Source organism: Lucilia sericata, unplaced genomic scaffold (genome assembly GCF_015586225.1).
Source record: "Lucilia sericata isolate MDLA Ls3-8-SP2 unplaced genomic scaffold, ASM1558622v1 Contig000299F_arrow, whole genome shotgun sequence".
Lineage (NCBI taxonomy): Eukaryota > Metazoa > Arthropoda > Insecta > Diptera > Calliphoridae > Lucilia > Lucilia sericata.
The window spans coordinates 65001-80325 of record NW_023994324.1 but is presented as its reverse complement, the minus strand read 5'-3'; the positions used below and the strand labels follow the sequence as shown (position 1 = coordinate 80325).

Here is a 15325-nt window from a genome sequence, read left to right as displayed (position 1 = left end):
AAATTTTAAAATTTTAATATTCAAATGCGAATATCTCCTAAACTATAAGAGATAATTTACTGCTACGACATTTTTTATAGTGCTCGATGAGGAGATTCTATATACGAAATTTTTTTTAAATCGGAACTCAAATGAAGAAATAGGATCGTTTTAAAAATTTAACATAGCCGAGGTGTCCTAATTTGAGGACCCCCCGCCGGGCCCCTGGTTGGCCTATAAGGTCCAAATTCAAAACCTAAACTCGACAACACCTCCTCTTTGTGCACACCAAATTTCATTAAAATCGGATTAACCGTTTAGAAGTTACCGAATTATTTCCCTCTTTTTTTTTTTCCTATACCACTGTGCGACGCTATCGGCTCTTAGATTCAGAACCTTGAGCATTTCATGATATCAACGCATTGATCATGATACCATTCTCCAAAAGTTAAAACAGGCAGATTTTGAAGCAGTAGATATATTATGTACAATATATACGAAACTTTGCAGGACATTTCGAATCAAAAGATGACTTTGGGTTAATGCAACCTCAGCCTAAAACAGAAGATACTCTAAACTTAGTCTTCATCAGATTTCCAAAAGCTTGCTACGTATTTCAATATGAAATCTGGGGCAAGAAGAATTTGAGAATTAATTTTCGTTACGTCGACCAGGCCCTCAACTCTAATGTTATAAGGTTCAATACTCTTCTCATGATGTTGGCAACAACCTCGTATTTTTACGAAAATGTTGCATAAAACAGTTCACTGGTATCGAACATCATTGCAGTATGGGCAACATAAGAAATAGAACTCGATAAGATCGCTATGGTCCTCTGGCAGAATATACTTAGCACTGTTAACTCTTAATAGGAATCCGTTAATGCTTTTTATAGGCAAACTTACAGGACACGCAATGAATGATTGGAGGAATAAGTAGTTTATATGATGATGAAGAAGAATCATTCTCAAAAAGTACTTTTATGTTAAAAGTTTTTACTTTTTTCATAACAATCAATTATGCGTCAAAATCGAGTGATTTGTGATGAAAAAGAAGTATCTTTCCCAAAAGGTGCGTTTATAACGTACATCAAGATCGTATGAGCTTTTCACGTAGTTTATATAATGAAGAAAAAGAATCTTTCTCAAAAAGTACTTTTATGTAAAAAGTTTTTAATTTTTTCATAATAATCAATTATAAGTCAAAATCGAGTGATTTATAATGAAAAAGTACGTTTATGACGTACATCAAGATCGTATGAGCTTTTCAGGTGATAGTTACGGCAGAAGTAGTTTATATGATGTGGAAGAATCTTTCTCAAAAAGTACTTTTATGTTAAAAGTTTTTACTTTTTTTCATAACAATCAATTATGAGTCAAAATCGAGTCAAAAATGAGTTATTGCAGAAGTATGTTGATTATGTGATGAAAAAGAAGAATATTTGCCAAAAAGTACGTTTATGACGTACATCAAGATCGTATGAGCAGTGACAGTTATTGCAGAAGTAGTTTATATGATGAAGAAGAAGAGGAATCTTTCTCAAAAAAGTACTTTTATGTTAAAAGTTTTTAAGTTTTTCATAACAATTATGACTCAAAATCGAGTCATTTATGAGTTATTGCAGAAGTAGTTTCTATGATGAAGAAGAATCTTTCGTTTATGTTAAAAGTTTTTACTATTTTCATAACAGTCAATTATGAGTCAAAATTGGGTCATTTATGAGTCTTCTTCACGATTAAAATAATCATTCATGCGCTCATTTTTTGATCACTGTTACTTTTGTTAGGAGAATAGAATCCTATCTTCTAAAAGAGTATTTCATGAGTCCCCGATTCTGATTAGTTTCGACCGATTTTAGGGAGGCTAAGGTTAAAGGAGATACGATCATTGCGATCATCGACAGTGTTATTTAGACATTTAACATAATTATGAACTCCAAAGCCCCTTCAATAGGTACGGTTAGATAAAATAATGAACAATTTGAACCATTTACAATAAGCTTCGTCAAAAGAAACGTTTGTATCAAAATTCATCAAAATATCATGATGCGTCCTGTTATTTGTTTACAAGATTCAAATGGACGGACCCACATGACTTAATCGACTCCTCTAAATGAGTATTTTATGAGCCCCAGATTCTGATTAGTTTCCACCGATTTTAGGGATCATCGACAGTGGCATTTAGACATTTAACATAATTATGAATTCCAAGGCCCTATTCAAGGGGTACGGTTAGATGAAAAATGAACCGATTTCAACCATTTTCAACAAGCTTCGTCAAAAGATGCATATGTATCAAAGTTCATTAAATTATATCGAAGATTGTGATCTGTGATTTGTTTACAAGATTTAAAAGGGCGGATCCTCATTACTTAATAGACTCCGAAAATGTTTATGCTTTACATATCCTCCATACGAAATAGACCTTAAAATGTGAGAAAGGGTTTGAAAATCTTCGCCAAGGAGTCAGATTATGCATTAATTTGACAATTTGGAAGATCTTATTAAAACAATGATGGGACTGTAATGAAATATGGAAGTTATCGAAATGAACTCAAAAGGAATAGATGAAAGGGAAACTCCACACAACATTTTCGGAGCAAAATATTTGTTAAGTCTAAAATGGGTAGACTATTATTGTTCTGGAAACCGAGATAGCGTACAAATTCGCCTAAAACCGTTAATTCCTAAATTTATTTAAAAAAAATTCTTAAAAATGACATTCAAGAAATGTTAATAAGTGTTAAACTTAAATCATTTTAATAACTCTCATGAGATATTTCACACTTAATTAATGTTTAACTAACAAAAAACAAAACTTCTCACATTTATCATTCTTCATATTTTGAATGAAGGATGGATGTGTTTGTGTTGAAAAATTCATAAGCCCATTAAATTTATAATTTAATTTTATAATGTAAATTTGTTCTACTTAAGTGTTAGTGTTGGTATCTGTCCTTCAACCGTATATGTATGTAAATTAAATTAAATATTAAAATTTTGTTTTATGTTTTTTTTTTTTATAAGTATAATAATAAAGTAAATTTAAATATTTAGGGTATGTATGTGTATGTAATATTTAAGGGATACGTATATAGGATCATATGACGACATCATCTTAATGTGGAATTAAAAGTGGAATTATTGAAGTAAAAATTGTTGTTGTTTTGAAAATTTTAATTTGAAAAAAAAAAAAAATAAACAAAAAAAATACTTGATGTAATCAACCGCAGCAGGAGTAGCATCACAATATTACTAATGCCATCAACACCTAGGATTCTTCTTTGCATACATCCATGGGTAATAAGCCGGAGGTTGTTGTTTGAATTTCTTGTGCGTGTTGTGGGTGTTGCTTATGAGATTTACGTAAACTTAATAATACAGGATAATGTAAATCCTCATCGTACAATGATGAGTTCATCAATTCTAAATGTCGCTTCCAAATGGTTTCATTATAACGTTGTGTTAATTTCACCATAAAGCCTCGAGCCATTGATTCTTCGATAAATAAAGACATGGTTTTACCACGTCGTGGAGCCATAATTAAAGCTTCTCCCTGAGGAGATAAATAATACCAGACAGTATCGACTAAAGCAGAACGGGCTTCATCGAAAAACAGACAATCGGCCGAAAGTATTATATCAAATTTACCCGCCTCTGAGGGTACTCGAGCAGCCTTATCTTCCCATTTTAAGACGGAACATTTCGTATAGCAGGAGATTTCATTAAGACATACAGTCTTTTTGACATTTTCCACCGATACCTCATTGCCATCGGTCAAGTGTACGGCAAAGGGTTTGGCATATTTTGATAACATCAAACCCGACAGACAGGTGAAACCACCACCCAATTCTAAAATCCATTTATTATTATAGGCCGCTAAGTCGGACAATACAAAAGCGGTAAGAGCCTCTTCTGAGGGCCAGACACATATATTACCGGTATTATTGAAACCCATTAAATCGGTAGCGGTCAAATGTCTTTCCATATGGTGTATATTCACCGTAAACTCCTGTTGGGTCTGACCATCCAATATCACTTTGTATTTGTACCAATTCTCGGGTTTACCCAAATAATTCAGAGTACCATGATCTTCAAAACTATCTTGTCTCAGTAGATCGAATGACTTGAAACGCCTAACCGAGGCGGTCTGTTCATTAATGCACTCTTCACCCGATGACGAAACAGTTTCTTCGGAGTCTTTGCGCAAGACTTTGGCTAAAATCTTCCAACGTTTGCGGGCAGTGTTTTGTATGACAGGTGTGGCTGGAGGTGTTAGAGGTAATATGGCTTTAATATCATCACATTTCACCGTTAGAGGTTTCATTTGTAGACTAGTATTTGAATTTCTTATAACAGACTTCTTGACATTAACATCGTTCAGTGCTGCCGCCGTGCCATTGAGTACAATTTCCCTTGTAGCCTCAGACGACATGGTGGCAGTATCACAATTTGAATTTGTTGCAGCAGGTGGCGTAGGAGTAGCAGGAGATTCAGTTAAAGTAGTTTCGTTTTGTTGCAATAAATGAGCACCGTTTTCTTTGATCGTATTGAGAGTGTTGTCAATATCATAATCCAACATTATTGATATGGTTGACAGTTGCTGTTGTTGTGGCTGTTGCAAGGTAACGATTTTATCAGTTGTAGCAATAGTTGTAGTAGCGATAGTAGAAGAAGAAATAGAAATATTTTGTACTGATGAATTTGACATAATTTTTAATTTATTTTTTATTTGATTTAAAATTTATTTTTTTTATTGTTTTATCTTAAACAAGTTTTGATATGATTTTTCTATAGTTTTGAAGATTTCCTTTTCACAGTTTCTTAACATTTCATAAAAGAGTTTGTGCTGTATGAAAGTGTAGATAATCCTGGAAATAGATAGAAAATAAAAAATATATAAAATAAACAATTTATTGAAAATATTCGTTCAAATAGGAAAGTTTTTGGTGCATGAATATCGCTAGTATGAGTAACATATTGTTTGCCAAAAAAAAAAAAAAAACACTTAAAGTAGTTGAAGGTTGCATTAAATTGATAGCCATGGTCAAAGTAAAATATTTGGTCAAAGTAAAATAAATTGTTCACATAACAAAGAATTCAGATTTTCGTAAATTTAATGCATAAATTAAAAGGTTATAAGTCCCTAGATTCTTAAATTTTGTAAAAAGTTTTCGAAAATTCGAATGGTCTATATTCTTAAATGTAGATCAGTCTATAGTCTTGACTATAGATCAGTCTGTAGTCTTGACTATAGATCAGTCTGTAGTCTTGACTATAGATCAGTCATATGTATCAGGCTATAGTCTTGACTATGGATAAGTCTATAGCCTTGAATATAGATTATAGACTATAGTTTGGACTCGAGATCAGTCTGTAGTCTTGCCTAGATATCAGTCTATAGTCTTGACTAGAGATCGGTCTATAGCTTTGACTAGAGATCAGTCTATAGTCTTGACTAGAGATCAGTCTATAGTCTTGACTATTAATCAGTTTGTTGTCTTGACTATAGATCAGTCTATAGTTTTGACTATAGATCAGTCTATAGTTTTGACTATAGATCAGTCTATAGTCCTGACTATAGATCAGTCTATAGTCGTGACTATAGATCAGTCTATAGTCTTGACTATAGATCAGTCTATAGTCTTGACTATAGATCAGTCTATAGTCTTGACTATAGATCAGTCTATAGTCTTGACTATAGATCAGTCTATAATCTTGACTATAGATCAGTCTATAGTCTTGACTATAGATCAGTCTATAGTCTTGACTATAGATCAGTCTATAGTCTTGACTATAGATCAGTCTATAGTCTTGACTATAGATTAGTCTATAGTCTTGAATATAGATCAGTCTATAGTCTTGACTATAGATCAGTCTATAGTCTTGAATATAGATCAGTCTATAGTCTTGACTATAGATCAGTCTATAGTCTAGACTATAGATCAGTCTAAAGTCTTGACTATAGATCAGTCTATAGTCTTGACTATAGATCAGTCTATAATCTTGACTATAGATCAGTCTATAGTCTTGACTATAGATCAGTATATAGTCTTGACTATAGATCAGTCTATAGTCTTGACTATAGATCATTCTATAGTCTTGACTATAGATCTATCTATAGTCTTGTCTATAGATCGATCTATAGTCTTGACTACAGATCAGTCTATAGTCTTGACTATAGATCATTCTATAGTCTTGACTATAAATCAGTCTGTAGTCTTGACTATAGATCAGTCTGTAGTCTTGACTATAGATCTATCTATAGTCTTGTCTATAGATCGATCTATAGTCTTGACTACAGATCAGTCTATAGTCTTCATTACAGATCAGTCTATAGTCTTGACTATAGATCAGTCTATAGTCTTGACTATAGATCATTCTATAGTCTTGACTATAAATCAGTCTATAGTCTTGATTACAGATCAGTCTATAGTCTTGACTATAGTACAGTCTATAGTCTTGACTATAGATCAGTCTTGACTACAGATCTTTCTATAATCTTGACTATGGATCATTCTATTGTCTTGACTATCGATCAGTCTATAGTCTTGATTATAGATCAGTCTATAGTCTTGACTATAGATCAGTATAAATGTGGAGTCATTATGAGGATTGGCGCCTTCGTTTTAAAAAGACTAACATCCAAATCCAAAAACTCACAATTTTGGGATTTTTTTTTATCGTCTTGACAGCAAGTGGTCTTCCTCAAAAGTTTCTATTAAACGAACAATTTGAAAATGTTGTAAAAATCGTTAAAACGTATAATAAAGTATATGTATTTGTAGACAATCTTCCATCAAGATATTAATCGAAAATATGTAAATTACTGTGTAATTAGTATCTACGGGCAATTACTTGGTTAAAAGGTCAACAAGAAGTAAAAGGTGCTTATTTTAATGAAATGTGTTCTTTACATAAATCGATTTTGTTTTTTGTTTTTGAGTAATTTAGTCAACCACAACATTATTCACTTTTAATTAAGCCTCACCCTCTCAGTAACACCCGAACAGACATGTATAAAGACCAATAAATAAACATGTAAATCATTTATTCTCTTACAATTTCCCACTGCTTTAACCCACAAATCCAGAAAATACTCCTTACTTACACATACATACGTCCAATACACAGTTTTCTTTATGCTATAAATTGTCAAATATATAATTACTATTTTCAAACATTTAAGAGAGTGTCCTTTTTATTTATTATTTAGACCTCTCCAAACAGTGTCAAAATGAACATCCGTTTCTGCCATCATATTTCATGTCTAAATAAGTAGACCACTTCATTCACTTCCCACTTTCCTCTGCCACTCTACTTATAAACTTTCCTAACTGAGTTGTGGTCGGATGAAAGCTTTAATAAATGATTGGTTGAATGTTTCATTTCCTGTTTTTGTTTTCTTCTTTTCTTTCAAAACCCAGAGTTGGAAAAGTCTTTAATGGCACATAAAGTCTAAATGGTTTTAGTTTTCCTTTAAAATCTCTATATTCCATCACTGCTTTTAATGTTGGCGTCAATCTTTAACACACATTTACGAGTCGTATAAAAATGTCTCCAAAAAAAAAGAAAACAGAAATAATAGAATGCAGGCAAATAGTTGGAAGGATATACTTAGATATAGGAGGATGAATGTTTGAGGGATATGTAGAGACAAATCTGAAAATGACATAGAAAATTTTACAGAAAAAATATCGAGTTCATTCATTTATTGAGTTCACATTTAACTTTGACGGCAACAACAACAACAACAATTTAATTGAAATGTGATACATACTATATTTAGAATGTAGTAAATACAGGGTGAAATATTATAAAACGTTATTTGCCAATGTTTGTATTTATTGATGACTAAATAATGCCATCTCCCAAATAACATTCATGTATTTTGGTCCAACAATCGTCCCAAAAAAATAGCACTTCGATATTTTAAACCTAGACCAATTTCGTGGTATTCACCTCTTAGCCGTTAAGAATCATCATATTTTCGAAAATATGTTTTATGGAATCTCTCGATCGCTGGTCTCAAAAGTATTCTTGCGTTATCAATTGATCCTAGAATGGATATATTCTGGATAATCTTATATATCTTATAGGTCTCCAAAAGTCCCAGTCATTTACCTGTCAGTGTAGATTTGGCAATCATATTAGAAGAATAAGAGGAACAAAAGACTATATCACATCTTCTATGTAGTTGTCCAGCTCTAGTAATGTATTGTGAAAGAATACTGGAGCTTATTACAGTAGTTTTCCGATTTAACGACCATTCAATTCTACGAACATCGCATTTAACGAACAAGCTAATTTTTCCTATTGACTACCTTAAATAACGAACAAAACTTGTTTTTTGTACTCTGTTTAACGAACTAATGAAAATATTATTATTTAAATGAAGATAAAATGACATTTATCAAAAATAACAAATAACCTAAGTTGTAGCGGTGCTTTTATACCCAAAACTGTAACACATTCTGGGTTCTTATTAAATTTTAGTTCGATGTAGCTATGTCCGTCCGTACTTCAGATAATGACTTTAACGCTCATTACTCGCTTAACAATACGAGTACGCCGATGAAATTCGATTCAAACATGTTCTATACTAACCGAAATCTCTAACAAATTTTATGGGAATCGGTCCATAATTGACCTTACCCTCCATATCAGGCCCCCTTAAGAAAATTACTTCAACGCTCATTACTCGCTTAAAAATACGAGTATAGCGATGAACTTCGAGAAATAACTTTAACGCTCATGACTGAATTAAAAATACAGCGATGAAATTCGACACAAATATGGTTTGAAGGTGGGTATATAAGATTCGGAATTTTGTGTTTATTTTTATAAAAAAAAGAATTAATTTTTAAAAAATACATTTAAAAAATATTTTATGTACCTATTTTTAATTATTTTCCTACCAAAAACCCACGTTTTAGTTAGTACTGCATATAACGAACTTTTCAATTTTACGAACAGGCCTGACAACATATGGGTTCGTTAAATCGGAAAACTACTGTATTCTGAAATTTCTGGTCTACAACGGGGTATGGTGTTTAACGTAGGACTCCTAATTTCTACAATCGGTTCTTTCTTATAGTTTCACTCCTTCTTGTTCCTGCTTATTCTGTCCTTTGTTGTTCATTCCAATAATGATCGGGTCAGTTTTATATCAATTTACGAAATTACATTTGGGTGACTCCTCTGACTCAACATCAAATTCAAGGCTTTTTTATGAAAAAGGATTTGGGCGAGTACTGGAAAATACATATATAAAACAGGAGTGGATGCTAACAACCTAGGGTGAAAGGAGGATGTTAACCGAAGAAGTGCTAACGTGCCCGATGTTCGCTCCTTTACATAAATAATGTTACATACCTAAATAGTACTCTACGATGTTTAGAAACTCAATTTCCTGGATGGGTAGTTCCTTTGATTTTATAATCTCATTCCCAAGAAATTTCGATCTAGGTTAGGTTAGTTTACGTGGGTTGCTCGCTAGTTAGCGAGTTTACTCGGAGGCCTTGTGGCCCATTGTGATACCCTTAGAATTGCCATTCCCTTATGTTGAGAGAATGTTTTCCCTCCCTAATTTCGTTAGTACTTGGTTCTTGCGGTCCCCTTGAAAACCAGCCGGTATTTCTAATAAAACCGATTACATTTTCTACTGACGCATCTCTGAGACAGTCCAGATCATAGAAAAGAGCTCTACCAAGATAGAGTAGGCTGTGCTCTCGTAGATAGAGTGCTTCTATAGTAGATATAAAGTGGGTTGCCCATACGTTCCGACATATGTCCAATCATACAGTGACCAGTAATTATAACAGAAGCCTAATCGAATTTTTACAAAAAAAAAAAAAAAAAACAAGAGAGTCCTAATCCTATCCGTTGTCAAAGTGGACCAGAGCAGTCTCGATATTCTACAAGTGGTGATATTTCACCACATGAGTTACGTTTCACTCATCTATCAATTTTTATAGGAACACCAGGGGAGTGTGAGTATACCTTTGCGCAAGGGTTAAGTCTAGGGACGACCCTTTAGTTGAGCATTCATCAGATATTACTTTTCCACGGATGCCCTCATGTCCTGGTACCCATATCAAGTCAACGTCATGTGTCAGTTGTTAATTCGATCTAATTACGTAGAAAGCCTGGAAAGCCAGAGTTTCCTATACATTCGTCTAAATCCGATCGTTACAGTTCTAGTAGTTGTGCCCGTAATGCTGTGTGTGTCACTCAGAATACATACCATCATTCTAACCGCAGACTTGCTTGTTCTGTGGAGCCTTCTCGACCTCCTCTATCCATTCTTTCGTTTGGTGGTGTTATCTATCTTTTCAAGTGGTAATGTGGAATACTATTGCCCTTGCTTTTTAATATAGCACTCGCTCCGTCTAAGATTTTGCACTCGTCAGGTTAACTTCCTTGATTTCCCTCGTTTCACATCAAGTACATTAGCACTTGTGTTACCGATTATTCACGAGAGGTCTAATATTGGGTCAAATCTTTTGTACTGTCATAACATATCTCCCTTATGGACTTTTGTTTGTCGGTTTATACATTCCGTTGTTGCACGAGTTTTGTTATTAGGTTAGGGGTAGTAATATTCTGGGTTTTCAATGAACATGTCCAGGCCCGTTATGTCTTTCAGCTTAGATTTGCTATAATGTTCCGGTTAAGTGTAATATTCTAACTGAATCAGTGTCATAAAGTTCCCAACAAACTTTGTTTTTGGTATGCGATCAGGTTTGTCCGATGTCTATGTATAGACTTCTAATATATCTAGTATATATTAATCAGATGTCCTATAACCACTTTAAGTTTCCCTTAAAATACAAGCCGTACGCTGAACTCCCTGCAAGGATTATAGACCCACAAAAGACTGTATATTGTGGGCCTTCACTTGAAAGTTCCTGTTGAAAGTTCCTAAACGCGAGGATCTATTGTGCTTATCGATATATAATATGATTTCGAATTAAATGAATAAGTTTCGGCATATTTTACTTATTATAATGTAAATTTCTCAAAACCCACATCCCCTTCGTTAACACCCTCTAAAAATGACAGTTCAAAATAATGAGAGAACAAAATTGACACTAAAAATAGGAAAAATGTCTGTGTTAATTACATTGTCGTCTGGATGTGTCGTTAAATGAAATAACGAAAGAATAAACAAAATGAATATGTATATAAAGGAATGATAATAATAAATTCTACTTATATATGTCCATATCATTTTAAAGGTTATCACCCCATTAAAACAAACTGGTGGGATTTTTATTTTCTTTCAAATAAAATGGTCAATCATTTCTTATTTCTGTATAGAATATACAGGAAATCTGAAATTTCAAAATAAATTTTTGACATTTTAAAAGAAAATTTAATTTAAAAGATATTTATGCTTTCCAATGACGTTATTTAAAATTATTTCTTAAGATTTTCTATGAACCTTTATGAAATGAATTCTATAAAAATCTTTTTGCTTGTAAAAATAAGAAATAAATTATTTACGATTAATTAATGAAAATTATATACATTTAAATTAATGTTGCTGCTAATGTTGTTGTTGCTGTTGTTGTTTATTTTTATATTATTTCGATTTGACATCAAATTAAATAACTCGGCACCGCAAATTCTTGTAATCATTGCCAAAAGCTTTTGGGGCATCAAAATTTGTACAATCTAAAATTACAACGACAATAAAAACAACAACAAACAGCAACAGAAGACAGAGAAGAAAAATACTACGACAATTGCAAGCATGACGCAAGTGACATGTTGGCCGAAAGACAAATTTTCTTTTTTTTGTCTAAATTTTTTATGGTTTGTGCAGACTGCTGACAAAAAAATGTATGCTGTCAAATCTAGGGTTACCTGCTGCCTCCCCAAACCAATTGAAATTGGAAACTTACAATCAAGTTGTTTGTTTTCTTAGACCCTTACATAAATTGGGAGAACTGTTAATATAATATCCAAAGAGTGTGTGTCAGTCATGTCTACACGCGCCTTAATAATGTTATAACATCTTCTGTTCATGATTTAATGTGTAAATGGCACAACACAGACTGCCTGTCTGTCTGTCAAATTTCATTGGTCATTATTGATTTTGACAGGTATTTGTCAATAAAATATGAAACTGTATGGATTAGATTTTAAAAAACTTTCAAATAATTCTAAAATCAAATATAAATTGTATACAGTTTTCTTGTTTAAAATCTTTTTTTAAATGTTTAAAACAGTTTTTGTTTATGAAATTTGTCTTGAGTTTCCAATCTAATAGAGTTATTTAATACATTTCATACAATTTTTAAACTTTTATACATTTGACTTCTCGTTTAATGCCTTTAGTCCCATCAAGGCTAATCAAAAGTTATTTTTTATGTGAAAGTTTAGAACCCCAACTCCTTGCCGTAAATATAAACCCAAGAATCAATGCATCTGAAAAAGACAGTCATGTTCACTACCGTCTAGTTACATGATTGATTCTCTTTAATGTCACTTTTGTAAGCGAGAGCGGAAACAGTTGTCACTTTACTGTCCCCAAGTAATTTAGAGAATAGACAAACTTCTTTAGGAAACGATTATCTCGACATATACTCATTTATTAGAGTTACAAATTAGCAGTATTATCATATAGAGATGTGATTCAACTATAGACCAAACTGATGCTTATATCCAATCCTTAGACCAGTTTCATGTTAATCGGATGCTCCGTAACTGGATGAACTAATAACTACATTCCAGGGTGGCATTTTATCCACATTAGTCTGTGTAACCACGATTAATAGCCTCTTAAGGAACCTAACCTCCTAAGACCTCTGCTACGATAACGTAATACCTCTAAGGGGAAAGGATCCAAAATACTTGTATAGAAGGGCTAAAGAGTCTTTGAATACGACCTTAAGCTGAGCTTAAACACGAAAAAAAGTTTCCCGGGCAAAAAGATACTGGTGACCAAAGAGTTAAGTAATTAAGTGTAATTCTTGACCGGAAAATATAGGAGAACCATAGGCTTGAAGATATGAGGTAGTAGATACAGGTCTTAACTTAAGCGAACTGACCAAAGACGGTTTTAGGACACGTCATCAATGTGTACTGGACAAATTGGAAGGCTATAGACAAACATTGTGCCCGATCGCATACCAGACACTGAATATGCCGGGAACTTTGAAACACTGATCCCAGATAGAATATCATAGTCAAGTGAAATCTATTGCTTCATGGATTGCTCTAAACTAGAAGACAAAAAGGGTCTGGGGTTCTATATCGATTGAACCAGTAACTACCTTCTACCTAATCACAACACTATCTTGCAGACAGGCGTCCGACGTCCTGCAATAACGGAATGCGTTAATTAGATTGGATAAATATGGCGCCAACAATGGTTAACGTATTTACCGACAGCTAGAAGGCAATTAGAGCGATATCAGGCGATAGTGGATTGTAAGAAAGCTTTAACTGAATAACCTCTTAATGTAAAGCATTGCTTCATATGGCTACCAGGCCACTCGGGAGAGCGAATGTACTTTCTTTAAAGAGAGGGGAGCTCCATGTAATTAATCTGATGAATGCAAAACCATTTGAAGTAACTAGGGCTAAGTTAAAGATAAGATAACCAAGGTCCTACGGGGCGACCCCTTCTTCAAAATGATCAAGTTTGAGGTGAGTAGGACCTGTGGATTCAGAGGAATGTACATTCGATATCCCTCACGAACACAGATTGAAAATTCTTTAAATTACCTCCAGAAAACTAAGTTTCTGAAAATCGTACGATAATTCTTCATTGATCACTATATAAAGTTTTTGGTTTTTAACAATAATTTTTCATTAAAGGTGCGCACAACAGGCCCGAATTTGATGTAACATACACCCACCCTCCTATCAATTCCATTCAGTAGTCTATGGACTTTACACTACATAGTTTATGAAATAGTAGTTTGAGTAGAGATCTCCACTTATTTAGATAATCGATTTGGTTTGGTTTCATCAATCCCTTTAAAAACCATTTTCATTTCCAACTTGGCAACCCCTTTTTTAAACCCAATCAAATACAAATGCTTTTACATAAAAATAAAGAAAAATTTGTTAAAAATACAAAATGAAAATTTATAAATCATTGCCAACAATTAAATAAACCGCATGCTATAACATAATTTATTGTTGTATTATTTTTTCGGTTACATTTTTGGTAAATAAACAATAATAAATTTAAATAAATATGAAAAGGATTATAAAGAACTAAAACAGGAAGTATGACTGAGACTCACAATACATTATTTTACCTTATTTTTGTAAAATTAATTTAAATATTCAATTATTTACGTTGACTTCCGCTGTGCACGTTTTAATTTTTTTTTTTATTTCAAAAATAAACATTATTTAATTTTTGTCATAATTTGTAAACTTTTGGTTGTATGAGGGAAAAGTTATACAGATAATAAGTTACAACTCTTAGCATATAATCGCATATTAGAAGAAGCTTAAAACTTTTCGTGTAAAAACAAAAATTCACTTTAAAAGTTTTAAGCCGTTTGTAATTTATACTTTCTTAATGTTTCATTTAACGCTGTTTTTAAATATTCTTCTAACAATTAATTATAAATACGAAACTTTTTACACTTTATTCTAGTACAAGTTTTATGCAGCAAATGAAATTTTACTTTTGAAATTTGTTGAAATACGATATGCAACATTTTGCCGTATATTTAGTTTATAAATATTTGTACCCTACAGCACCGTTATGTTTCTACAACGACACTTTTGATGCCAATTTATATTCCGGTCACCATAGACAGGAGGCAGACAGGAAGACAGGCAGACAGATAGATAGCTAGATAGATAGATAGATAGATAGAAGATAGATAGATAGCTAGATAGATAGATCGATAGATCGATAGATAGATAGATAGATAGATAGATAGATAGATAGATAGATAGATAGATAGAGATAGATAGATAGATAGCTAGATAGATAGATAGATAGATAGATAGATAGATAGATAGATAGATAGATCTGATAGATAGATAGATAGATAGATAGATAGATAGATAGATAGATAGATCGATAGAGAAGATAGATAGATAAGATAAATAGAATAGATAGAAGATAGATAGATAGATATAGAGATAGGATAGATAGATAGATAGTAGATAGATAAGATAGATAGATAGATAGATAGATAGATAGATAGATAGATAGATAGATAGATAGATAGATAGATAGAGATAGATAGATAGATAGATAGATAGATAGATAGATAGATGATAGATAGATAGATAGAAGATAGATAGATAGATAGATAGAGAGAAGATAGATAGATAGATAGATAGAAAGATAGATAGATAGATAG

General features: G+C 32.6%; 2 protein-coding genes across 2 annotated transcripts in view; both read right to left on the bottom strand.

Annotated features, from left to right (window-relative positions):
- Window positions 1-2988: 2988 nt before the first annotated feature.
- LOC119603382 (calmodulin-lysine N-methyltransferase) lies at window positions 2989-4744 on the bottom strand. Its single transcript, XM_037955400.1, has one exon. The coding sequence runs from the start codon at window positions 4687-4689 to the stop codon at window positions 3250-3252; it is 1440 nt and encodes a 479-aa protein (XP_037811328.1). The 5' UTR covers window positions 4690-4744; the 3' UTR covers window positions 2989-3249.
- LOC119603383 (WW domain-binding protein 4-like) overlaps window positions 4608-15325 on the bottom strand; it is a 62510-nt gene continuing 51792 nt past the window's right edge. The window contains exon 5 of the mRNA XM_037955402.1: window positions 4608-4849. The gene's annotated coding sequence lies outside the window, so the exon portion shown is untranslated. The remainder of the gene's footprint in view (window positions 4850-15325) is intronic.

Excerpts from the sequence above, each read along its gene's own strand:
- LOC119603382 (XM_037955400.1), bottom strand. The coding sequence starts at position 4,689 with ATGTCAAATTCATCAGTACAAAATATTTCTATTTCTTCTTCTACTATC.